This window comes from Chlorocebus sabaeus, chromosome 26, assembly GCF_047675955.1.
Source record: "Chlorocebus sabaeus isolate Y175 chromosome 26, mChlSab1.0.hap1, whole genome shotgun sequence".
Lineage (NCBI taxonomy): Eukaryota > Metazoa > Chordata > Mammalia > Primates > Cercopithecidae > Chlorocebus > Chlorocebus sabaeus.
In genome coordinates, this window is record NC_132929.1 from 47,918,482 (window position 1) to 47,944,835 (window position 26,354).

Below are 26,354 nucleotides of genomic sequence, written 5' to 3' on the forward strand. Positions count from 1 at the left end.
TTAATAAATGATCTCTAGGATGTAGCATTAAGGGAAAAAAACAGGCTATGTATAGAAGGTAAAGTAGGCAACCATTTGTGTATAGTGTCTTAAAAATATAAATGTATATAGGTTTATATATTGAAAATATCTCAGAAAGGATACACATGAAGCTGGAAATAGCGGTTGCCTCTAAAGAGGAAAAATGGGTGGCTGGAGAATGAAGGCGTAACAGAAACTTTTTACTACATTACTCTTCCGAAACGTTTGGCTTTTACGTCTTGTTATTATCTATAATTTTAATGTGATTTTCTCCTTCTGTTACTTTAACGTTTTTTACTGTGCGTGTGTGTATGACTACTAAGACCTCTTTGTATTTCATCTTTATACCAATATTAAAATTACATACTGATCATGTGATGGAACATTACGTTTCTTTCTTGACAACTCGGGAGCTCAACTTCTACAAACATTTTATTCAACATTTTACTGCTATCGAGAAGGCTGTTGTAGGTAATGACCTCAGTGAACACTGCATGATTTCTATACTTGCTTCTTGGAGAAGCAAGACAGCAGCACCGGGCAGCAGAAGTTTATTATTAAACCGACATCGAAGTATTCAGGGATTAAGGAAAGCTACAAATCTTATTTTTCTAGCAAATCCAAAAACAGTGAATCCAAAAGTCCCCAGGCATCCTTTAAAAATAAAAATAAAAAAGTTATAGTATCTGCAGCAATCGATAAGGAGGTGAAGTAATACTACAAGACGACATAGTTATATTCACTAGTGCAACATGATTTAATCCTTACAGAGGTCCCTAAAACGTCAGAGCTGAACAACCTCACACGTTCTACACAGAACAGACAAGATGAGGCGCAGGCTCTGTGACCTTATAATGGTACACACACAACTGGCCCCATGCTTCCATAACTTCACTCTGCCTCCCGCTTTTTTCAGCCCAACCCCTCCAAACATGGGTCTCGGTCGGTCCCCTTAAGTCACAATGGAGGGAATACACTAAGCTAAGCAAATATTCCCTCAGCATTTCATGGCAAAGCCCTTTCAACCAAAGAAAGGATCACGACTGAGGAGAAAGATAACAAGGTTTGCTTGAGGAGAGGTCTGAGAGAGAGGCTACAGTCGGTGGTGGGAGAGAAGCCAAAGTCTGTGACGGCTGTCACCACATCTACCGGGAGTAAGAGCACCATGACAGCGGCTATCTGAAAGCCGTGATGGCTAGGGTTAGCGCTAGTCGGCTTGGTGATGAGCGAGCTGGGAGGGGGCCTATTAAGGGTAGGGCGAGGGGCAGCTGGGGGACGCAATGGGTTAGGGGGCGGTCGAGACTTTGTCTCAGCAACTGTAATGAGGTCAGCCCAAGGGAGGATGTAACGGAGTCTGGAAGCTCCATTAGGAGTCCTGAGAGACTCTGAGGGGTTCTAATGGAGTTTGCTGGACTGGGGGGACCGTGACAGAATCTCCGGGGAGGCTGGAGGACCGGAATGGTGTCCGGCCAATGGAAGATACGGGGGGTGGGGTCTACTGGGGATCCGGGGCCGTGATCTGGTGTTTGGGAGGCTCGGCGCAGACCCGCTCGCGGGGCGTCTCCGCTGGGACGGGGCGGGGCGGCCCGACCGGAGCCAAATAGCAAGGCTGAGACGTGGGCCAGGACGGGCTGCAGGGCCGCTGAGCGCTTGGGCGGGTCTTACCTCGGGCTCCGCCGCGGTGGCCACCGCAGCCCCCTCCTCTTCGGCGGAAGCTGCCTCCCACCCTCCGCCCCAGGGTCGGGCGGGAGATGGCAGAGGAGGCCGAGGCCACCGAGGGTCGGACGATTCCGGGAGGGTGGACCCAGCAGCCTCACGGTCCGGGCGAGCGGCCGCTGCGCATCCCCCGCCCTGTCAGAGAGACTCCGCCCGGCCTGGGCAGGCACATCCCCCGCTGCACCCCGCCCAGAGAGCACGCGTTGGACCGCCGCCTCAACTGCTGCCAGCGGCCGCCTCTGCCGGTGCAGCTACTGCCTCCGTCGCCGCCTCTCGCGGTCCTGACTGTCCTGTACTCTCTCTACAGCCACAGTCAACCGTCGCCGCGTCCCTTGTCCGCTTCGGCCGCGCGCCCCCGACCCTGCGCACGCAACCCCGCCCCGCGCGACTCCACGGCTGCAGGCGAGCAGGCGCGCGCGCACTTACCTCCCACGCCCCCTACTGCCAGCCAGGGTCGGCCCCGCCCGGTCCCGCCCGGTCCCGCCCCCGCACGTGACGCCACCGGAGCGTACAGCGTGCGCTTGCGCGGACACGCCCCATTTCCTAGGCCTCAGGCCGCCCCGCCCAAATTTTTCTTCCTCACCTTACGGCAGAGCGGGGAACTCTGCCTTAGATTCTCCCTGTACTGGAGAGGGATGTCGCAAGGTTGGGGAAGAAACCTCTGGGTTTGCGACTGTAGCTGTCGATTTCCGGCCAATACAGAGGTGTCTGAAGGCTGGTTGGGGTGGTGAGGCCCGAGGCAGGTAAGAAGCCTCCTCCCCACTTTGGTTTGTCTCAGTTTGTCCCGGCAGTGGATCGCTTCCCCGCTCACTCAGATTCTGGCGTATCCGTGCTCCCTCCCGATTCTGGACCTGGATTCTCAGCGCCGCCGGTCACAGCCCCCGCCCCTTTTCAAACACGCACGCTCTCTCCTCCCACCCACCCTCATTGTCCCCGCCCCGACCTCCGTTTCCAAGTCTTCGTTTCCATTCATTCCTCAGACTTTTTCACTGAGTGGTTTCCATGTCTTGGGTTCCAGAATGTCAGAGGCGAATGAAATAGTCTCAGCTTTTTGAAGTGCTTTTATATAGGAGACCGTGAGAGAATCCGCAGTAGTAGTACAATAAAGTGATAATTGAGAAAAATGCACGGGATGCTGTCTGCGCACAGAAGAGGGGTCCCAGGTTGTGTAGGAGGAGAACGTGAGGAAGCCCTTTCCAAGGTGACTTTTGGGTCACTTTTAGAGGACTGTGTTAAAAGACTAGTAATCCAGTACCTGGTCAAAGAAATAAGAGAGGAGGTAAAAGAGAATAACGGGTGCAAAAGCATGTGACAGCGGTGGTTTGAAAGAGTCAAAAGAAAAGTAAAATCTGATGGAAACCGTACTGTAGACTTCCCTTTAAAGAAGCATCATTATAAAGTGAGAGAAATGAGGAACAAGAATATGGCCCTCAGGAATGTTTTCTGTTTAGGTAGAAGACTCAAAAGTGTACACGAAACCGAGAAGTGGACTCTTCAAGGGTGAGGGAGGCTAATTTACAAGATCGAGAGCACTACTGGAAAACAACCTTGTATGTGCATTTGAATCACCTGGGAAACTGTTAAAACCAATACTATTGCCCCACTCTAGACCAATTCTGTGTTTTGCCAGGTATCAGTACTGTTTTAAAGCTCCACAGGTGACTCTAATGCTAAAGACTGAGACCCACTAAACTAGAGAGAAGTTGAGGGAGTTGGCCCTGTAACATTAAGATGGAGGTCATTTAACTATGGAGAGGCTTGGAGATGGAATGAGAAACTTGAGTGGCGTTATGTTTTGAATAACTGGTCTGGGAAATGGGAGAAGGAGCCACTCTTGCCTTTCCCTTCAGCACTGTTCATTCCTCAGTGTTTATAAGGTCCAACTTAGTTACTCGTCTCTTTGCTCTCCCTTTCCCTTCCATCCAGAATTAGTCAGCTGTTGTCTCCAGCCTTACAGCTCAAAGGACATCCCCAAATCGGTCCCCAAAAATGATCAGAGCTAAGCCAATTTATGAGATGCAGAGACCAACATCCAGAGCTAAACCAATTTATGAGATGCAAAGACCAACATCCACTCCCGTGAGATTACTACATACAGTGCCTTGCCAATTTAGAATCTTTTTCTGTTCTTTATCATTTAAATTAGTAATGAGATATAAAGATATTTAAAATACAGCTCTATTAGGATCGAAAATTACCGTATTAGGGAAAACTAGGCCTTTAAACAAAGAATTAGCAGGCAGAGAAGCTGTATGAGGTAAAGACCAAGACAGTGTATGGCTGCTATCTATTAACTAGGGTTAATCCAAAAACCTGTCTATCTGACCCAGATAAGAACGAGTTATTGTTGTCTAGTATGGCTAGAGCATAGTATGGAGAGTAGAGGTGGGACAGAGATGAAGATGATAAAGTGGGTGTGAACAGATTATGAGGAGCCTTGAATTCCATGGTGAAGAGTTTAGATTATATATAATACTAGAAACAATTGATTAGTACAAAAAAGGTTCTTAACCTCTTTTACCCAGTGGACCTCGTTGGCAGTCCAGCTTATAGACTCAGTCTCAGAAAAATGTTCTTAAATGTATAAAATAGAATACATAGTAATATAAAGGAAACTAATTTTTTTAAGTTTTTAAAATATTAAATGTGTGATATGTATGCACTTTATGCATCAAATAAAATCCGGCAGCAGGTCTAATTATATAAGTTCTAAGTAATGATGACTATAAATTATATTTTGAAATGCCTGCAGCAACTTTAATGTGATGTGAAAATATCAGATTTCTCTTGGTAAAAAAAGAGAATGCTAATACTGCAGTTTATGGTCCACACTTATTGAAGAAATGCTAAATTTCAGCTACTGATTATTGAAAACAAATTGTTTTCCCAGTCTAAGTTCACAGAACCCTGATACTCTAGCCACATCCTGGTCTATGGATCCTAAGTTTAAAAATATCTCAGTGTAATGGTTTTAATCTAGAGCATGACATCAAATCTGTGTTTCAGAAAAATGATGAAGCAGTGTTCACTTCCCAGCCTCTCTGCTGGGATGAGAAGCTGGCTGTTTTCTTCTGTGTCTTCTTTACCTCTGGGGCAGCAACTAGTACTATCCCACTGTTTCCTAATAACTGGGGCCTGCAGAGGAACTAAGCTTGTGGATGTATATATCTGTGAGAGCAGTACCAGAAAATAAATCAGGAAAGGTAGATTGGGGCTATTTTTGTGGAAATCATTGAATGCCAGGCTGTAATTTGTAGTTAATTTGGTAGACAATGGAAGGTTGTTAAAATTTTTGGAGTAGAATAATGTGATTAGAGTTCTGTTTGAAAATCTAGAATAATGTGCAGGTTAGATCATCTAAAGAGAAGATAGGAATGAAGAGACTAGACCAATAAGTTAATTAATTTTTAAAAAATGGAATCTTGGGCCAGGTGCAGTGGCTCAGGCCTGTAATCCCGACACTTGGGGAGGCTGAGGCAGGAGGATCCCTTGGGCCCAGGAGTTCAAGAACAGCCGGGGCAGCAAAGTGAGACCCTGTCTCTCCAAAAAAATTTAAAAAAGAAGAAGAAAATTAGCCAGACATAGTGGTGCCTGCCTGTGGTCCCATCTACATGGGAGACTGAAGCAGGAGGATTACATGAGCCCAGGAGGTCGAGGCTGAAGTGTTCATGCCACTGCACTCCAGCCTGAGTGACAGAGAAAGAGCCTGTCTCAAAAAAAAAACCTTGAGGTGATCTCTAGAGAGTCTGCTAAATTCCTTTATTTCCACAATGTGCTGACCAGGCTAGAGTAACATACATTGGAATAAATTGCATACATTTCAACAGGAATATATACCCCAGTGTGGAAGTCAGTTAACATTTTATGTGGTCAAGAGGCTAGCCCAGTCTTTTGAATTATAAATGATATTGTTAGTACTTCTAATAAAGCAATGGCCTTACCATAAGTTCACGGATCTTGCCAAGGCCTTCCTCAGTCAAATTCCATCTATACCTGTGAGTCCTACATTTCTGACTTTTAAAAGTCAGAACTCCTCTCTCTCTGCCAATTCCTTAAACTTCTTGGATGGGAAAGAAGTTTAGTTTAAACACATTAGCAAAGAACGGAAAGTCCTCAAGGCCCAGGCAGCCCATCTCCTTCGAAACTGATCAATACCAGACTATAAAAACTTACTGCTCAAATCCAGCTAGTACCCAAATTATGTACTTTTTAAACGTATTCTAAAAAATTGAATTTGGGGTTCAGGTATTACTGATCCAAATGAGTCCTATAAAATTAATTTCCAGAACTAGGTTCTCAGAGAGGCCACCATTACCACCTTCTTCAGCGTGACTAGCCTATAGTGACTTTCTGTCCATCAAATAATTGGAGGCCATCTGGGTGGTGATACGAAAAATCAAGTTTATGCAGAACTTGAGGTTCAGCTATCTGATACGTTTTGCAGGAGGAGGAGGAGTGGGTCTATCTGAAATCAGAAATAATACTTTTATGAGGCTTTTTAATAATTTTTATTACTTACAGAAAATTTCTGAGAGTTCCTTTCTCTGGCTCCCAGTTAAATGGCTTACTCCACAGTCAACTTATATAAGCACTGGATCATTGTCTTGATCCCAAAAAATTTGTCCCAACTGTAGTTACCATTTTGAGCATCTGTATTATTGTTTGAAAACCTTAGGCTTGCTTTCCCTGATGGCCAGTGAATAAAACTCTCAAAGAGGTGTGATTCATTACTCATTCATTCATTAGATATTTATTGAACCTCTACTATGTGCCAGGCACATTTTTGAAACCCACTAATGAGCAATTTGTAATGACAATTTACCTTTTAACTATGAGAAAAGTAACTTGCCAGGATTTGAAATCCTCAGAACAAATGAGATTAAAAGATCATATTTTTTTATGTTCTTTCAAATAGTGTGTTTGCATAGAGCTGCCATGTGCTGACCACAGTGATTATCTGTGAAATGAGGTAAATCGTGGCTTTAGCTTAACCACTCCTTATCAGACTTTGTTACCACATGTACTAAAATAAAGTTCTATCTACACCTTTATAAAATATTATCTTACACAGATGTCTTACTAATTCTAATGGCCTCTCCACACCTGGCCCTCACTCCTAGTCATTTCAAAGTTTGCAATTGTGTAAAGTCATTTCTCAGAAAATTGAAGCAAAACTAAGTCACCACAAGAAAAACTTGGTATCCACCAGGTTTATATTGAGGACAAAAAGTGTGACACAATTACAAATGGAACTTTTTTTTTTTTTTTTTTTGAAATAGAGTTTTGCTCTTCTTCCCCAGGCTGGAGTGCAATGGCGTGCTCTCAGCTCACCACAGCCGCCACCTCCCGGGTTCAAGCGATTCTCCTGCCTCAGCCTCCCGAGTAGCTAGGCTTACAGTTGTGCACTACCACACTTGGCTAATTTTGTATTTTTAGTAGAGACAGGGTTTCTCCATGTTGGTCAAGCTGATCTAGAACTCCCGACCTCAGGTGATCCAGCCACCTTGGCCTCCCGAAGTGCAGGGATTATAGGCATGAGCCACCACACCCGTCCTACAAATGGAACTCTTGAGGTAGAAATGGTAGACCAGGAATAAAATTATTTTCATGGTCAATGACATCTTAGCCACTGATAGCTGTGCCTAGTTCCAGAGCAATAAAAGGAGAGCCTTGGTGTTAGATGAAATCCTAAAAAGTCACCTGTTTTATCTCCTTGACCCCAGACGGAATAAAGTGGAATTTATAGCAATAGAGTTACCAAGCATCATCGTCACACCAAATGGATTTTGTACTTTGAGAGCTGAATTCCTCTGTGAAATATTGATGTTATAGGAATGTTGTTTAAATTCATAATTCATTTATACAATTGAGAATATTTCTTACATTTATAACAGTGTTGTGTTTTCCTGAGTTTTTCAAGATATGTTTCACTTCTGTATTTTGCTCACTCAGGAAAAATATTTATTTACTAGTTTGTCAGGCACTGAAGGTAGAAGGATGAGTAAAATCTAATCTGTGTACTCAAGAGGGTAATATAATAAATCTTGATGGTCATTCTTACATGCCACGTTATACAGATCTCCAGATGGCTTAGGCTTAGTTTTAAAAGGAAATGTTTAATTGGGGGGAAATTGAAACCCCAAAAAAAAGCCATGAACTTCCTTCCTGAAAATATTTTTGCTATAAAAAGCATATTTGGTCTTGGATGTGATTCCTTTTGTGAAAGTGCAAGTTGAATCAGACATTAGAAGTTGGACAAAATCTTCTAATTTTAGTAAACATCAAATTATTTTTAAATATTTGTGTTTGAACATTTATGGAAAAGAGATTAGATTTACCTGTTTTATCCAGAGGACAGAAGTAAGACTCAGAAGTTGAAAAAATGGAAATACTTTATGTCATTGTAAGAGTGGGAACTGGTACATCTTTTCTTCCTCTTCAATGAAATCACTGTATTTACTAATTATGGGTTCATTATTAAGAGAAGGGGAAAAATTAAAGCACAGTATCAAAAGGTAGAAGGAAAAAGGCAAAAAAGTATTAATCCTATTTCTTAAAATGATATTTACACTTGATGGATATCGTTCTTGATTATTTTTGTGTGTATTTTTATCATATAGGGATGTTTATATCAAAGCACATTATGAACATTTTTCTGTTAATAAATTTGTATTGATAATATTATATGTAATGGCTGAAAACTATTCCATCATGTGGAAACTCTGTTATTTAATTTACCAGTCCTTTTTTGAACTCCAGGTTGTTTCCAGTTTTTCTGTTATAAATACTGCCATGGACTTGTTGAATTTTTGCACACATTGTTAATGTTTCCCTTAAGATAAATGTATGAAAGTATAATACCTACATATATAAATTTCTTAAGAATTCCAATATAATGGCAAATTACCCTTGAAAAAGCTTGCATGTATGACACTCCTATCAAAATGAGGCATCATTTACTCATTTCCCATAATCTCTCAGCAATGCTAGTTTTTATTAGTTTTCTTCATCTTTGCTAACTCGACAGGTAAAAAAATGAAATTTTAACTTGCATTTATTTGATTACTACTCTGATGTCCAGTGTCTCTTCATGTGTTTATTGACCAGCCATGTAAGTGTATTAACTAATCTTTTCTAACAATTTTTTTAACTTTTTAATATTTAAATTTGTATTCTATCTAAAATGTAATTTGATATAAGGTATGAGGTAAAACTCTTTACTTTTTTAATCAAATAGTTAACAAGTTGTGCCAATGCTACTTATTAAAAAATCCAGCAAGCATATCCCATACTTCAATACACAGATAATTAAAGTACTGTTAGATATTCCTCCAAAAAAAGAAAGAGGATTTCATGGTCAAATAAGTTTGGGAAAAGATCATACCAAAAAAAGTGAAAATTTTTTATCGCCAAAGTCTCGTTAGCTTCTAGTGTGTGTGTGTGTGCGCGCATTAAGAATTAGCATTCCCTAATTTAATTAACCATGTAATCTTTTTTCTTTTTTATTTCTTTATTTTGAGATGGAGTCTCACTCTGTTACCCAAGCTGTAGTGCAGTGGGGTGATCTCGGCTCACTGCAACCTCTGCCTCCCAGGTTCAAGCAATTCTCCTGCCTCAACCTCCCAAGTAACGGAAATTATAAGCACGCACCATCATGCCCAATTTGTTTTTGTATTTTCAGTAGAGACAGGGTCTTGCCATATTGGCCAGACTGGTCTCGAGCTCCTGACCTCAGGTGATCTGCCTGCCTCGGCCTCCCAAAGTGCTGGGATTACAGGTGTGAGCTATTTTTTTAAACCATGTAATCTCACTTCATAGGTATTTCAGGAAATACTTATGAAAGCCTATGGAACTGAGCTGTCCAGTATACTAGCACTAGCCACGTGTGGCTATTTAAATTTTAGTTAATTAAAATTGGTCAATTCTTCAGTCACACTGACCATATTTCAAGAACTCAATAGCCACAAGGAGCTAGTGGCTACTGTATTGAACATTTTGCAGATCAAAGAAAATTTCTGGGCCAGGCACCGTGGCTCATGCCTATAATCCCAGCATATTGAGAGGCCGAGGCGGGTGGATCACGAGGTCAGGAATTCAAGACCAGCCTGCTCAAGCTGGTGAAACCCTGTCTCTACTAAAAAACTATAAAAATTAGCCGGGCGCAGTGGCAGGCGCCTGTAATCTCAGCTACTCGGGAGGCTGAAGCAGGAGAATCACTTGAACCCGGGCGGCAGAGGTTACAGTGAGCCAAGGTCACGCCACTACACTCCAGCCTGAGCGACGGAGTGAGACTCCATCTCAAAAAATAAAAAAAGAAAATTTCTGTCACAAGAAGTCCTATTGGACAGCACTGCTATAGGAACATAATGTTCAGGGGAAAACACAAACACGCTGAAAACACTAGAATAATCCATAATTTCTCTGTTGATTTGTCAGGCAAACATGATTTCTACTACACTACGAGAACAGACTCTCTCATTGATTTGTAAAGACTCCATCATCATAGTTAAAATTTCTTATCTACATATGAATTTTTTTATTCTATTGATTTATCTATTTCTGCTCCAATACCACACCCCTAGTTTTAAGTCAAGGTTCTGTACCTTTCTCCCTGAGAGCAGAAATGAATTCTTGCATGGAGTTGGAAATTAAATTAGAAGTGATAGTAAAGGCCCTTTCACTTCCCAGACTCTGTAAATGTAAACATTTCTCTGCCGAACTTGATTTATATTATGTTGAGCTGTATACTCATTTATTCATTTACTCCACATTTATTTATTGAGTACCTGCCTGGCAAGCACTGTTTTAGGCCCTGGGGTTAAAATGGCAAACAAGGCAGACAGGGCCCCTTGTCGTCTTATTTTCATAGAGCTTACATTCTTGTTTTGGAAAGGGAAAGAGAAGAGGCAGGGGGAGGAAAAAAGAATATGAACCGATAAACAAATAAATTAAAAACTATCACATAGTCATCAGTGCTATTCAAGGAATTGAAATTAGAGTGATAGTAACTGGCAGCCTCTTTATTTTGGCTGCCCTGAGACCTCTGTGACTTAGTGGCATTTAAACTAAGATCTGTCCAACAGAAGGAGCTAACTCCTAGAAGGTCCAGGCACAACTTGTACCACCCTCAGGAGGGAAAAAGCTTGGTGTATTTGAGGAATAAAAAGAAAGTCTTTGTGGCTGGGGCTTAGTGGACAAGCAGGGAGATAGGAGGAGATAAGGTTGGAGAAATAGCTGAAGCCACATTTTCATGTAGGGTTTTGTAAACTAGGGTACGGAATTTTCATTTTTTTCCAAGTATGATAGTGAGCTACTAGAGAGTCCTAAGTAGGAAACAGACCTGACCTAATTTAAATGTTTAAACAATTATTTTGATGGAAAATTTATTGGCAGGGTCAGTAGTGTAAATAGGAGACCTCTTAGGCTAGGTCAGGAAAGAAATGGTGATAGATTTGACTAAGGTAATAATAGTGAAGATGGAAAGCACTGGACAGATTTAGAACATTTAGGCTATAGAATCAACAGGACTTGTCAATTGGATTTGAGGTGTGAAGACAGTAGAAAACTCTGGGATGAGCCTGGACAACACAGTGAGACCCTGCCTCTATTTTTAAAAAATTTATACTTAGCCAGACATGGTGGTATGCACCTATAGTGCATATAGCTACTTGGAAGGTCAAGACGGGAGGATCACTTGAGCCCATCAGTTAAAGGCTGCAATGAGCTATGACTGTGCCACTGCACTCCATCCTGGGCAACAGAGTGAGACGTTTTCAAAGAAAGAAAGAAAGAGGGAGAGGGGGAGGGGGAGGGGAAGGGAGGAAGAAAAAACAGAGGAGAGAGAGAAAGGAAAAAACTAACTCTTGAATGATGTCTGTAATCCATTATATAGTAACCAGATTCAATTTTCAGTCTGATTATGGCAGGCAAAATTGGGACACATAAGACATCAATAAATATATTTTAACCAAATGAATAAATTTGCTTTAATAAATGTTTCTCTCCTGTACACATTTAAGCTGCTAAAGCATAAGCTTGTGCTCATTCCTTTATTATTAGGGAATCTGGTTCCTAAGAATTTGAGGTTTATGTCACAAACACATCAGCTATGAGTAGTTATTAGACTGTTCCCCTGAAGTATCCAAGCCAACAGAGGAGACTGAATGAAACAGAAAAAATTGCCTGCCACAGTTGCAAAAGTTCTATGAGACTCTCATATTTTATTTTTAAATTTCATGCTGATTTTGTATTTTATGCCCGTTTATGTTAATAATTTTTTTTTTTTTTTTTTGAGATGGAGTCTCGCTCTGTCGTCCAGGCTGGAGGGCAGTGGCTGGATCTCAGCTCACTGCAAGCTCCGCCTCCCGGGTTCACGCCATTCTCCTGCCTCAGCCTCCCGAGTAGCTGGGACTACAGGCGCCGCCACCTCGCCCGGCTAGTTTTTTGTATTTTTTAGTAGAGACGGGGTTTCACTGTGTTAGCCAGGATGGTCTCGATCTCCTGACCTCGTGATCCGCCCGTCTCGGCCTCCCAAAGTGCTGGGATTGCAGGCTTGAGCCACCGCGCCCGGCCATATGTTAATAATTAAAATATTTTTAGTTGCTGATTTAAATGTTTTAAGTCAATGATTAAGTTGTTTAGCTCTTTCCCCTAAAGTTGGTCAAATTAAAGCTCTAGGAAGATGCTCTGTGATTAACTTGTGTTTGTTTCTTGGACTTTGTTGCTATCTGCTGGCATGTCGGCATGTATCCATTTAGAGAAGCATAGATGCCTCTGAGCATTTGTAGTTTGGTACAACTTAAAATCGTAGCCAAAGGGAGTGAGGAAGGCAATTGCATTTAGAAACAACTGACTTTTATAATCTGTACTTACTTTGTAATGTTTTTAAAAAACATACTTGAATGAGGCTGTTTCTCTCTTTTTTTTTTTTTAAGGAACACTTACTGAATAATTAGAAAAAAATGAGTAAAGGTCACAATTCTGGAGAAGTATGTTTTCAGTAAAACAAATTTATCTGGAGCACTACTTAATTCAATAGCCAACAGGCTTATTTTCCCTGAAGTTTTGAGAATTGCTGTATACCATATAAAATGCTTGTTAATTTAAGACTCTCATATATATTTTAATCCCATAAAATAAATACTTATACAAAATAGACAATTATCATTAATAGCCATTGTAAATTAGTATTTTTAAGCATTTCCATTCATTAAAAATCCAGATTGAGTCCAGGTGAGGTAGCTCACGCCTGTCATCCCAGCACTTTGGGAGGGCTAGACAGGAGGATCACTGGAGCCCAGGAATTCAAGACCAGCCTGGGCAGCATAGTGAGACCTCATCTCTACAAATTTTTTTTTTTTTTTTTTTTTTCAGTCAGTTTCGCTATTGATGCCCAGGCTGGAGTGCAGTGGTGCGATCTCGGCTCACCATAGCCTCTACCTCCCGGGTTCAAGCAATTCTCCTGCCTCAGCCTTCCAGGTTCAAGCAATTCTCCTGCCTCAGCCTCCCGTGTAGCTGGGATTACAGGCATGCGCCACCATGCCCAGCTAATTTTGCATTTATTTTTTTTTTTAGTAGAGACCGGCTTTCTCCATGTTGGTCAGGCTGGTGTCGACCTCCTGACCTCAGGTGATCCGCCCACCTCGGCCTCCCAAAGTGCTGGGATTACAGGCGTGAGCCTCTGCGTCCGGCCACATATTTTCCTTTTTTTAATTAGCCAGGCGTGGTGACAGGCACCTGTGGTTCCCGCTACTCAGGAGGCTAAGGCAGGAGGATCACTTGAGCCCAGGAGGTCGAGGCTGCAGTGGCCATGATTGCACCACTGCACTCCAGCCTGGGTGACAGAGACTGAGACCCTGTCTCAAAAAAAGAAAAAAAAAAAATCCAGACTGAAACAGCAGTAACACCTCCAGTTAAAAGTTAATCTGGCCAGGTGCCGTAGCTCACACCTATAACCCCAGCATTTTGGGAGGCCAAGGTGGTGGATCACCTGAGGTCAGGAGTTCAAGACCAGCCTGGCCAACATGGTGAAACCCCACCTCTACTAAAAAAAAAATACAAAAAATTAGCCAAGCATGGTGGTGGGCGCCTATAATCCCAGCTACTCGGGAGGCTCAGGCAGGAGAATTGCTTGAACCTGGGAGGCAGAGGTTACAGTGACCTGAGATCATGCCACTGCACTCCAGGCTAGGCAAAAAGAGCAAAACTCCATCTCAAAAGAAAAAAAAGTTAATGAATTCAATATTAGCTTCATTTAGTTACAGAAGTCGGAAGATACAATAAACTGACCCCTGTAATCACAGGATTTGTGTATACTGACAATACATTAACATCATTGCTTCACTCAGATTGAGAGAACAATTTTCCCTGGATTTCACATTTGCTCTCCTTATGCCAAAGATAAAGCGCAAGAGCAGAGTCATGCCATGGCTAGTTTCATCTTTGATAACTTTGTGGCTTTATGTAAAGAGACAAGTGCTTTATTTTCAAGAAATCTTTGGGGTCCATTATTGCCACCTCAAATATAGGGAACAGGGAAGGAAACTAACTTTTTTTGAGAGTCTAGTATAGACCAGCAACGTGCTGAGTGTTTTCACTCATGTTTTTAATTCGTGTAACAACCTGTGATGATATTATTACTACCTAATCTTACAGATGAGGAAAATGAGGCCCAGAAAGAGGATGAATAACTTGCCCACGATCACTTAAATAGTAAGTGGCAAAGTCAGAGCCTAGACCCAAGACTTCCTAGCCCCAAAACATAGAGCTATAATATATTTGGTAAGATTTTACAAATAGAACTATGAGGAGGTCATTGGCTCCCCAGTTCACTCACCTTTCTTGCCCTTCCCCTAGTCTTGCTTACCATCCACCAAGACCAAGTACACAGATCTTTTAACTCTGAACGAATTTACTAGTAACAACAGAATAATAAAGGATAACAGGCAAAACACAAAACCAGAGAATAAGGATATTACAAAGAATACAGAAATCTTAAGTGGCCTTATTTCTTTTTTTCCCCATAATCTAGATTTTCTGACTTCCCTTTAAAAATATTTCATTCATCTGGCAAACATTTATTGCACTTCTGATATGCCAGGCACAGTACTCACTACATAGAAAAGAAATATTCATAAATGATTCTAGATGGCTCCTGGTTTTTTGCTAAGGTCCCCTTCCATCTCCTTTTCTCCCACCTCATTGATAATATTATTATCATCCTCTCACTCACCCCAACTGAGACCTTCAGAACATTTCGTAATTCTTTTTTTTTGTTTTTGTTTTTGTTTTTGTTTTTTTTTTGGAAACAGAGTCTCACTCTATCCCCCAGGCTGGAAGGAAGTGGCACAGTCTCGGCTCATTGCAACCTCTGCCTCCCAGCCTCATAATTCTTTTTTATCTACCCTCCCCTGATCACTTATTGAGTCTTATTGATGCTCTGTCTAAAATATCTATTCCTCCACATTCCTACTATCATTTCTCCTGCTTTAGGTCATTACCTCCTACCTTTAGTTGCAATAAAAATCTAATTGGGCCGGGCACAGTGGCTCATGCCTGTAATCCCAGCACTTGGGGAAGCTGAGGCGGGTGGATCATCTGAGGTCAGGAATTCGAGACCAGCCTGGCCAACAAGGTGAAACCCCATCTCTACTAAAAATACAAAAATTAGCCAGGCATGGTGCCAGGCACCTGTAATCCCAGCTACTCGGGAGGTTGAGATAGGAGAATCGCTTGAACCCAGGAGGCAGAGGTTGCAGTGAGCCAAGATCGTGCCACTGCACTCCAGCCTGGGCGACAGAGTGAGACTCCACCTCAAAAAAAAAAGAAAAAATCTAATTGAGCTCTGCTTTCCATTTTTCCCCCTACCAATTAGTTCTATATATTATGGCTGAATTATTATCTTCCCAAAGCATTCACCCAGCCATTAATGGCTTCCATTTCCTCCAGTATAAATTTCAAACTCCTTCACCGGAATTCAGTCTGTCACCACTTAGCTTCTAAGAATCCTCTAATATTTGCCTGTACCCCTACTACTCCCACTTCATTCTAGCCATGCTAGACTATTCAGGATTCTCTCCACATTTGAAAGCACTTTCTTTGCCTCTCTGTCTTCCCCATGCATCCAACTCCACTTGCCCTTCAAGAGCCCACTTTTATGCCCCTTTCCTCAAAGCCATTTCTGATCCGAGCACTCATTCCTTTTCATCCTGTTAGCCAGATTATTCTTTTTGTGAATTCCCGTACATTCTGTGTGTGCCTCTTATGGATTTCTTATCTCATTGACTACAAACCACCTTATACATCTTTGTATCTCCCATAGGACCTAATATTAGGTGCTCAGTAGGTATTTATTGACTAAAAGAATTGCATATGCAGTATATGTTCATTATAACAAAATAGGTTTAAGCTCAGTAAGGGTAGAAACTATTTCTTTCTCATTCTGTATTGCCACCCCCTGGCACAAAGGAGAACACTCAGTAAACATTTGTTAAGTGAAGTACATTACAGTTATCAATCATTAGGTTATAAATTACTGATGCCATAATTTATACCTAGGAACACTTTTTGTCTTTTTTTTTATTTGTTCTTGGGGGTTTTTTTTCTGTTTTTTGTTGTTGTTGTTGTTTTTGGATGGAGTCTCACTCGGTCACCCAGGCTGGAGTGCAGTGGCGCTGTCTAGGCTCACTACAACCTCTGCCTCCTAGGTTCAAGCTGTTCTTGTGCCTTAGTCTCCCTAGTAGCTAGGACTACAGGCACCACCACCATGCTGGCTTATTTTTTGTATTTTAGTAGAGACGGGGTTTCACCATGTTGCCCTGGCTGGTCTGGAACTCCTAATCTCAGGCAATTTGCCTGCCTTGGCCTTATGTTGTATTTTAAAATCCTATTTATGTATGTTTCTTTATTTTGTATTGACAAATACCACATGATAAAGGTCATGTATTCTTATTCTCACTTTAAGCTGGGCACAGTGGCTCACACCTGTATTCCCAACATTTTGTGGGGCACAGGCAGGAGGATCACTTGAGCTCGGGAGTTTGAAACTAGTCTGGGCAACAAAGTGAGACTCTGTATCTACAAAAATTTAAAAATTAGCCAGGCATGGTGGTACGCACCTGCAGTCCTAGCTACTCTGGAGGCAGAAGCAGGAAACTCGCTTGAACCTAGGAGTTTGAGCCTGCTCCGAGCTATGATTGCATCACTGTGCTCCAGCCTGAGCAACAGAGTGAAACCCTGTCTTTAATATAAAAATAAAAAATACTGCCTTTTGGCCCAAAACACCATCTTCCAGTAATTCGCCAAAATGACTAACACAAAGGGAAAGAGGAGAGGCATCCAATATATCTTCTCTAGGCCTTGGAAAAAACATGGAGTTGTTCCTTTGGCCACATATATGTGAATCTATAAGAAATATGATATTGTAGACATCAAGGGAATGGATACTATTCAAAAAGGAATGCCCCACAAGTGTTACCATGGCAAAACATGGAAGAGCTTACAGTGATACCCAGCATGCTGTTGGCATTGTTGTAAACAAACAAGGGCAAGATTCTTGCCAGGAGAATTAACGTGCATATTGAGCGCATTAAGCACTCTGAGAACAGAGATAGTTTCCTGAAATCGTGAAGGAAAATGATCAGAAAAAGAAGGAAGCCAAAGAGAAAGGTGCCTGGGTTCACCTGAAGCACTAGCCTGCTCCACCCAGAGAAGCACACTTTTTTGTTTTTTGTTTGTTTTTGAGTAAGTGTCTTGCTCTGTTGCCCAGGCTGGAGTGCAATGGCGCGATCTCAACTCACTGCAAGCTCCCCCTCCTGCGTTCAAGCAATTCTGCTGCCTCAGCCTCCCGAGTAGTTGGGATTACAGGCACCCACCACCACGCCTGGCTAATTTTTGTATTTTCAGTAGAGACGAGGTTTCACCATGTTGGTCAGGCTGGTTTCGAACTCCTGGCCTCAAGTGCTCTGCCCATCTCGACCTCCCAAAGTACTGGGATTACAGGCGTGAGCCACCGTGCCCAGCCTCAGAGAAGCACACTTTGTGAGAAATAATAGAAAGAAGCCTGGGCTGCTGAATTCATGACATAGTAGGTGTTTAAAAAAACAAAAAAACAAAACTATGGACTATAACAAATAAAAATAGAAAATATTTTCATTTTACAGAAAAGGAAAGTGAGAGTTAAGGAAATTTAATTTATTTATGATCACACAGCCAATGAGTAACAGAATTGAATCTAAAATTCAAGTCTTCAAATATGAAGTTTAGAGTTATTTTTCTTGGCCAAGGATGGGTTTGGCTAAAGGCTAGTTGAGTTATATTTGCATTAGAATTTTTGGAATTAAACTGTTGCTGTCATGCTGTATGGAACAGAATTAGGGCCTTGAGTAACATTTTGTCTACGTGCTGGGTATTTTAAAAATCAAACAGACAAAACACAAAAACTATTTCTGAAGAAAATCTCAGCCCAGCCTGTGGACATTCCCTTCAAGGTGAGAGATGACTGACTGTTGAGGCAGTCTTCTTGTAGGTTCCTTTCCCTAGTTGGGTTGGTGTTGAAGAGTGGGTGTGATTTCAGCAGGCAGTGCAGAGAGTAAATCTCCGGGTTTTTGCCAAGCTATATGACCTGGCACTCACAACTATGCAGTGTTTATTAAAGACATGGGAGACAGATGCTGTAGCCAGGGAGCAGTCATTCCGCCTTTATATTCATAAACTCTTACATCAAGTTGCATCGACAAGCTGATTACCTAACCTCTGTCAAATTGCTTTCATTTGATTGATCTGTGCCCATTTGCCATAAGGCTAGATAGTAAAGATTATTATAGGAAACAATCCTGTCTAACTGTTTCATCTGTTGTAAGGGTATTGTGAGGCACTATTTGTTATGATGCACCATGTCTTTTATGAAAATCTCTTGAGAAAAAACTATCGGACCATAATACAAAGAATTATTTTACCTCTCCTGAGCAATTGCTTTGTTTTTTATCTTATGGACATTGTGAATGTTTAACTTTGTCTGGTTAGATGCCAAAAAGCTTAGAGCCAAATTTGTGGCCCACTCATAACAAATGTGCTCTGTGGCTCATTAACTTCATTCTTGGCTCCAGTTTATGTCTCTCCATTAGTCTTTTTTTCTTAAGAAGATCCTAATTCATGCCATCTTATTATATATTTTTTCTTTTTTCTCATAAGCAGCCTTATGTTGTTTCTCAAGTAGTCAGATTATGATGTACTGCGTCTACATTAAACCATGTTGGATGTCCCTTCATTTACTTTGGCTTTTTTTCTTGAGGGGTATATTGATTTTTCATACAGGTTTTTCCAGCATTTTGTTACACGAAAATGGTTATATCACGAAATTATTGCTCAATAGTGTACTCAAGTGGTAAAATAACTGGTCTAATGGTCAGAATTGATTAAATTGATGTCATAATTCTAGTCTTGTCTTTTACAGCATTATTACTATTTTCTTATAATAGGCTTTGTTTTACACTCTCATTCTGCATGTGACAGTTTATTGCTGTATGATTTTCAGAAATATTGTCGTGCTGCCAGGTCAGTGCATAACAGCTAACTCTCTGTTAGCTCTGTTGAGTCTGTTAGGCTTAAATATCCCACCACCCATCAGACTTGTCTCACTTTGGGTGGTCACAGGCATATTAATTTCATCACACAACTTGTCTTGCTTCTGCTCTAAGTTAGTCATTCTTTTATTTAGACAAGGTAATGTTAACGGATATTTGTTTTCAAACCTCATTTGCTTTGATTGGTTTGGAGCTCTATCTAGATTTTCTGATTATCTTACTAATGTCATCTAATTGATAAATACTACTGTACAACTTTTTAAACTCTTTTAGTACTTTCAAGTAAAATTATTTGGTCTTCTCTACAGCTTTCTAGGGTATGTAAGGTGGATATATGCCTTTTTTACAGATGGCATACAAAATGATTAAATGAGTTTATATGCCATCTGTAAAAAAGGCATATACCTTTTTAGAAAAACAAGGACAAAGTCATTTAAATGACTGCTCAAGATGATACCAGCAAATCAGTGGTAAAACTAGGATTAGACCCAGGTTTCCAGAATCTTATCCCATACTACCTTTTAAAAGAAGTCAAAAGAAGTTCTAACTTATATTGTAAACATTACATCATCTTTATCATACCCCTTGAGGCTAAAGCTATGAAACAGGCAAACACATGTTATATCACTCATACTCATAGCAGGGCAGAATCGGGAATGAATTTCATTTATATTAGTCTTATGATTTTCTGTTTTTAAAGTTACAATTCCTCTTAACTACAGTCCTAATCACTGTCACGTTCCATTATGGAAGGAAGAAGCAATATTTTTATCTTATCTTTTGAAAATTAATGTTGAGGCCAGGTACAGTGGCTCACGCCTGTAATCCCAACACTCTGGGAGGCCGAAGTGGGTGGATCACGAGGTCAGGAGATCGAGACCATCCTGGCTAACATGGTGAAACCCTGTCTCTACTAAAAATACAAAAAATTAGCTGGGCATTGTGGTGGGCCCCTGTAGTGCCAGCTGCTTGGGAGGTACTGAGGCAGGAGAATGGCGTGAACCCGGGAGGCGGAGCTTGCAGTGAGCCAGGATCGTGCCACTGCACTCCTGCCTGGGTGACAGTGCGAGACTCCTTCTCAAAAAAAAAAAAAAAAAAAAGAGAAGAAAATTAATGTTGAAATAGAAACTATTTCCCTTGATAATTAGTAACTTTTTTCTTTAGATTCTTTAAATTCATCTTTAATATAAAAATAATTTGTTATCATTATGCATATTCATTAAGGAGCCAAATAATACAGTTAATGGTATGTTGTTTGGTAAAACATTAGCTATAATTTTAACCAATCTCTGTGCTTCAAGAGGATATTTAAAATTCATGCTTACTGTGTACATGGCAGTTTTCCAGTTTTCATTCTGTTTATATGCAGCACATAAGCTAGAATTTCTTATAGTTACAGTTGACCCTTGAGCAACACAGGGGCTAGGAGTGCGAACCCCCTATGCAGTCAAAATTCTGGGTATAACTTTTTTTTTTTTGAGATGTAGTCTTGCTCTGTTGCCCAGGCTGGAGCGCAGTGGCATGATCTCAGCTCACTACAACCTCCGCCTTCCAGGTTCAAGCAATTCTCCCACCTCAGCCTCTCGAGTAACTGGGATTACAGGCATGTCCCACCATACCTGGTTAATTTTTGTATTTTTAGTAGAGACGGGGTTTCACCATGCTGGCCAGGCTGGTCTCAAACTCCTGACCTCAAGTGATCTGCCCACCTTGGCCTCCCAAAGTGCTGGGATTTCAGGCATGAGCCACTGCACCCGGCCTAGGTATAGGATTTGACTCCCTAAAAACTTAAATACACTGGGCGTGGTGGCTCACACCTGTAATCCCAGCACTTTGGGAGGCTGAGGCGGGCGGATCACAAGGTCAGGAGTTCGAAACCAGCCTGGCCGATATGATGAAACCTTGTCTCTACTAAAAATAGAAAAAAATTAGCCGGGCGTGGTGGCACATGCCTGTAATCCCAGCTATTCCGGAGGCTGAGTCAGAAGAATTGCTTGAACCCAGGAGGCAGAGGTTGCAGGGAGCTGAGATCATGCCACTGCACTCCAACCTGGGCAACAGAGTGAGACTCTGTCTCAAAAAAAAAAAAAAAAAAAAAACCTAACTACTAGTAGCCTACTGTTGACCAGAAGCCTTACCAATAACATAGCTAATTAACACACGTTTTGTAAATGTATTACATACTGCATTCTTACAATAAAGTAAGCTAGGGGAAAATATTAAGAAAATCATAAAAGAAAATATATTTACTATTCATTAAGTGGAAATGGATCATCATAAAGGTCTTCATCCTCCTCATCTTCATGTTGAGTAGGCTGAAGAGGAGGAGGAAGAGGAGCAATTTGTCTTGCTGTCTCAGGGGTGGAAGAGGCGGAAGAAAATCCATGTGTAAGTAGATCTGCACAGATCAAACCCACCTTGTCCAAGGGTCAACTGTGTATTTATTTACCACAATCCTATAAAAGCAACTACTATTTTCCAGCCCCATTTTACAGTCAGGTATTTATTGACAGTAATATTGTCTTCTGGCTCTTGTTCAGCTTCTGGAATTTCTGAGCAGCCCTTGTCAGTACAAGATGGACCCCGTAGTCTTGAGTTACATGGACAGTCTGCTGCGGCAATCAGATGTCTCACTATTGGATCCGCCAAGCTGGCTCAATGACCATATTATTGGGTTTGCCTTTGAGTACTTTGCCAACAGTCAGTTTCATGACTGCTCTGATGATGTCAGTTTCATCAGCCCTGAAGTCACCCAGTTCATCAAGTGCACTAGCAACCCAGCAGAGATCGCCATGTTCCTTGAACCACTGGACCTCCCCCACAAGAGAGTTGTATTTTTAGCCATCAATGATAACTCCAACCAGGCAGCCGGAGGAACCCACTGGAGTTTATTGGTCTACCTCCAAGAGAAAAATAGCTTTTTTCATTATGATTCCCATAGCAGGAGCAACTCAGTCCACGCAAAGCAGGTAGCAGAGAAACTGGAAGCTTTCTTAGGCAGAAAAGGAGACAAACTGGCCTTTGTGGAAGAGAAAGCCCCTGCCCAACAAAACAGCTATGACTGTGGGATGTACGTGATATGTAACACTGAGGCCTTGTGTCAGAACTTCTTTAGGCAACAGACAGAATCACTGCTACAGCTACTCACCCCTACATACATCACAAAGAAGAGGGGAGAATGGAAAGATCTCATTGCCACACTTGCTAAAAAGTAACTATTGAAGTATATTTGCGACTTTTGAAGGCTCCTCTTTCTGCCCTTCCCCATTTGTTGGATGGCTGCAATCTCAGTGCCTGAGGGAAGATGCCTGGTAGAGGAAAGCTTAATACTCTTTTTCCTGAAAGAATATCATCCTCTGTGTTATCCCCATGGAACATTTCACTTTAACCCTGACTTGAGAGCAATATGTTCTATGAAAATATCTTGAAATTGTACACCAAAACCTTATAACCAACTTATTTGAACATTTATTACACACAAGGTTCAAGTAAGACTTTTCTTATTGGTATATAATTAATTTCCTTTGGTCTCCCTTATCCACATTGGCTTTTTCTGGAGGAAAAGCAGTGATCTGTAAAACAAATCAAGAATATATTAAATCTAGAGGAATGCAGGGAAGAAAACTATAAAACAGAACCAAAAACTTGTTGCACAGCCTACATAATTAAGAGATCAACTGGCTGGAAGCAGATCAAGGCCTAACTTCATTCAAGACCTAAATATTATGAGACAGTTATTCGGTTTTATGTGATATCTCTTCCATTCACCATGCACAGGCTTTTCCAGCTATCTGCATAACGTTTGCAAATATTTGATAAAGATGATGTTACCCTATCTTCCTCCATCTGATTCCTGGAATGCTTGAAGAAAGGGGAAATCTCGAGTAACCTCATTAAAATTAATGTCTGGTGGACCTCTCAGTTTGCTCACTGATTGGGTAGACTTGCTACTCTCGATTAATAACTGCTTTTCTCTGCCTTTTCTATTAGCCATGCACACACTTCCTCCTTATATCCAAAGTTATTTGCTTCTAAAATTCATAGTTGATACCTTCCCAAGGCTCCCTGTTGTTTCAGATAAATAGTTGTGCTTCCTGATAGTTACAGGTTTTCCTCTCTATCCTTAATTCTGGCAGAATTGTTTTTAGTTATGTCATGGTAATTTCAGGACGATTTTGTATCTGAAACTTCACAGACTTAGAGTTGGTTTGTTTTTTAAACATAAAGGAAGAAAAGTGACCTTTCTCAGCCCTTTTACTTAATTAAAAATGCAGGGAATGTAATTTTTAAAATGTAGAACCAAGAGTAAAACAAAATGCTATCCCTCCAGAAGCACTGATGTGTTTCAGTTGTTTCAAATAGTAAACAACCATATGACATGTTGGGTACACACATTAATTCTATTCCTAATGAGAATTAGATTGCAAGGCATATAAGACTTGAAAACCAAAGACTAGCTTCAGCCATGAAACTTATTTCAGCTACCTCTCCAGCCTAACCCTGCCCCCAGCCCTCATGGCCCAAAATAACCTCACCACTCAGTGACCACAGAGAAAGTAACTTGGTTCCTTTTAGCCAAGAAGGGAAAACACAGTAAGGGTAAGTAAGTACAGGTTACATAGCAGGCCTGAGTGAGCAGGAGTTGAAACTAAAAGTCAAAGAGAAAGCTATCAAAAAAAGTTTCCATTTCAAGTCAGTACATTTTGGATAAAAACCAGTCCTAATGGAAGATGGGGCTAGGAAAAAGATTAGGAACTGGCAGTCATCCATAGAGGTCAAATACAGAGGGAGGGACAGCAAGAGAAGTGACAAAGGTCGCTGATAGGCCACAAGTGTAGATAAAGATAAGAAAACAATGTTATTACAGTGACTGTTGACTTAGGCAGCTAATCTAGACTATTGAAGTCAAATCTTCTCTGGGAAAAGTTATCTTTCTGACAATGCAAAGTATGTTTATTTAAATATCAGAGTATCTTCAGTCTGAGAGTTAAAGCATATGAGAACAATCTTTCCTAACTCCCTAAGATTCATCTTATAAGTAATTTTTTTAAACTAAGGTTGTCTTTTAAATATATATAGAAAAATATATATACACACATGTATAGACATGCATATATATATATATAGATGTATAATCTAAGGTTACCTTTTCCAAATGCATTAGCCTGATTGGACTGTGCCACAGATTAGTGTCTTCTCATGAAATTTTGAGTATGTCATTTGTAAATGTTAGCATTATAAATGACAGGAGTATTTAAGAATTGACTTGTATTTCACTGGATACTGTAGTACCCGGTAAGTTACACACCTGCTTGACCACATACCATTCATGTTACATGACACAAAATAGGAAAAAATCTTTTGCTGGTATTGCATTCCCTTCTCTCTTAGAGTCAAAAGGATCTATTCTGCAAAATTAATCAAAATATTCAAAAGGAAAGCAGGTTTTTCAAAACTGGGCTAAGCAATTATCAAACTGAACTAACCTGTTTTCAGATATCCTGTTGTATTGCCCGGTAAGTCTACTCACACTTGCCCAACCCATGAATCAATATGGAATTAAGAAAGGTTACCATATGTAAACCCAGCTAGAAATGGTTGTATAAAATGTAAGTATCAGTGGGTTTCCTATGTAATAGTATTTAAAACACAAATATTTCAATCATTTGGCCAGGTGTATGTTGAAGTTCACAAGTACTGGTCCTAACTAGATCACATAAAGTAGATTATGTTTCTGATATGTACCTTATTATTTTGACTATATTATAATTTTACTATATCCATATCGACCATCTGTTTTAATAACACATTCCATTGAAATGACAAAGTAGAATTTCTCAGTTACATGGGGCAGGCCGGGCGCAATGGTTCACGCCTGTATTCCCAGGACTTTGGGAGGCCAAGGTGGGCAGATCACCTGAGGTCAGGAGTTCAAGACCAGCCTGGCTAACATGGCGAAACCCCGTCTCTACTAAAAATAAAAAAATTAGCCGGGCATGGTGGCGGGTACCTCTAATCCGAGCTACTTGGCAGACTGAGGCAGGAGAATCGCTTGAATGTGGGAGGCAGAGGTTGCAGTGAGTGGAGATTGCGCCACTGCACTCTAGCCTAGGCAACACAGCGAGACTCTATCTCAAAAAAAAAAAAAAAAAAAAATTATTTACAAAAATGTACATGCTATGGTGTTAGAGCATGAATGTCAAATCCAGGCTCTGTCAGTGAGATTCAGTACTCTCATCTGCAAAATAAACCTTATCTTCCTTCTGTCCTGCTCAGTTCCATTTTAAGACTAACAACAAATTTGAAAACTTAGTTCTATATTGCTATGCAGCTAAACAGCTATGTAAAAAATGGCTGATAATTACTGTTATATACAAAAGAGAAACTTATTCCAGGACAGTGAATAGCAACAACTAACCTTTTTATCACTCTATACTGTTCAGGGTACTTTATGCACACATACTATGCAAGTACCTTGCATATTATATATGCATCATTATATATATCACCATATATATAAAGTACCTTGTGCATTTTTGAGGTTCTATAGAAATATATAATCTCATTAATTATTATGTTCTTATGTTTCAACAGGTACTGTTATTCTCATTTTATAAATAAACTCAGAAGCTCAGTCACATGGCCTCCATCTCGTCTCACACTTTTTCCACCTATTCGTTTCTCCCTGTCCTAGAAAATGGCAAGAACTCCACATTTGAACATGTTAAATGTAGTCTAGCCTCAGTTTCTAAACTTCATATATTCAGCTGGTATGTTACAGAAACTAATAGTGAGAAATTGTCATCTGAATTAACTGCTAGGCAGCAGAACCTATATAATAACTGGCGTGGTTTTATATATTGTCATATTTGGATCAGCTCCTTATACTGCTCTGCTGGTGTAGGGCACCTTAAAAGCCCTACATTGGCCGGGCGCGGTGGCTCACGCCTGTAATCCCAGCACTTTGGGAGGCGAGGCAGGCAGATCACGAGGTCAGGAGATTGAGACCATCCTGGCTAACACAGGGAAACCCTG

The 26,354-nt window shown here is 40.8% G+C and overlaps 2 protein-coding genes across 17 annotated transcripts in view; one reads left to right on the forward strand and one right to left on the reverse strand.

The window, feature by feature from the left end:
* Positions 1-2,429, reverse strand: part of MYO9A (myosin IXA) — a 308,489-nt gene extending 306,060 nt beyond the window's left edge. For 10 of the 15 annotated variants that reach the window (XM_008016029.3, XM_008016036.3, XM_008016037.3 and 7 more), the window contains exon 1: positions 1,687-2,138. The gene's annotated coding sequence lies outside the window, so the exon portion shown is untranslated. Of the gene's footprint in view, positions 1-1,686; positions 2,139-2,320 lie in introns of those variants that run through there. The other 5 variants (XM_038010116.2, XM_008016035.3, XM_008016034.3 and 2 more) reach the window with 3 other exon arrangements.
* Positions 2,375-25,478, forward strand: SENP8 (SUMO peptidase family member, NEDD8 specific). Of its 2 annotated transcripts, XM_008016043.3 has the most exons (3): positions 2,389-2,480; positions 21,634-21,707; positions 21,860-25,478. In XM_008016043.3, exon 3 carries the CDS (start codon positions 21,896-21,898, stop codon positions 22,532-22,534), a length of 639 nt encoding a protein of 212 aa, XP_008014234.1. In that variant the 5' UTR covers positions 2,389-2,480; positions 21,634-21,707; positions 21,860-21,895; the 3' UTR covers positions 22,535-25,478. The 2 variants fall into 2 exon arrangements, with proteins under 2 accessions (XP_008014233.1, XP_008014234.1); XM_008016042.3 differs by lacking the exon at positions 21,634-21,707 and having other exon boundaries at positions 2,375-2,480.
* Positions 25,479-26,354: the final 876 nt, after the last annotated feature.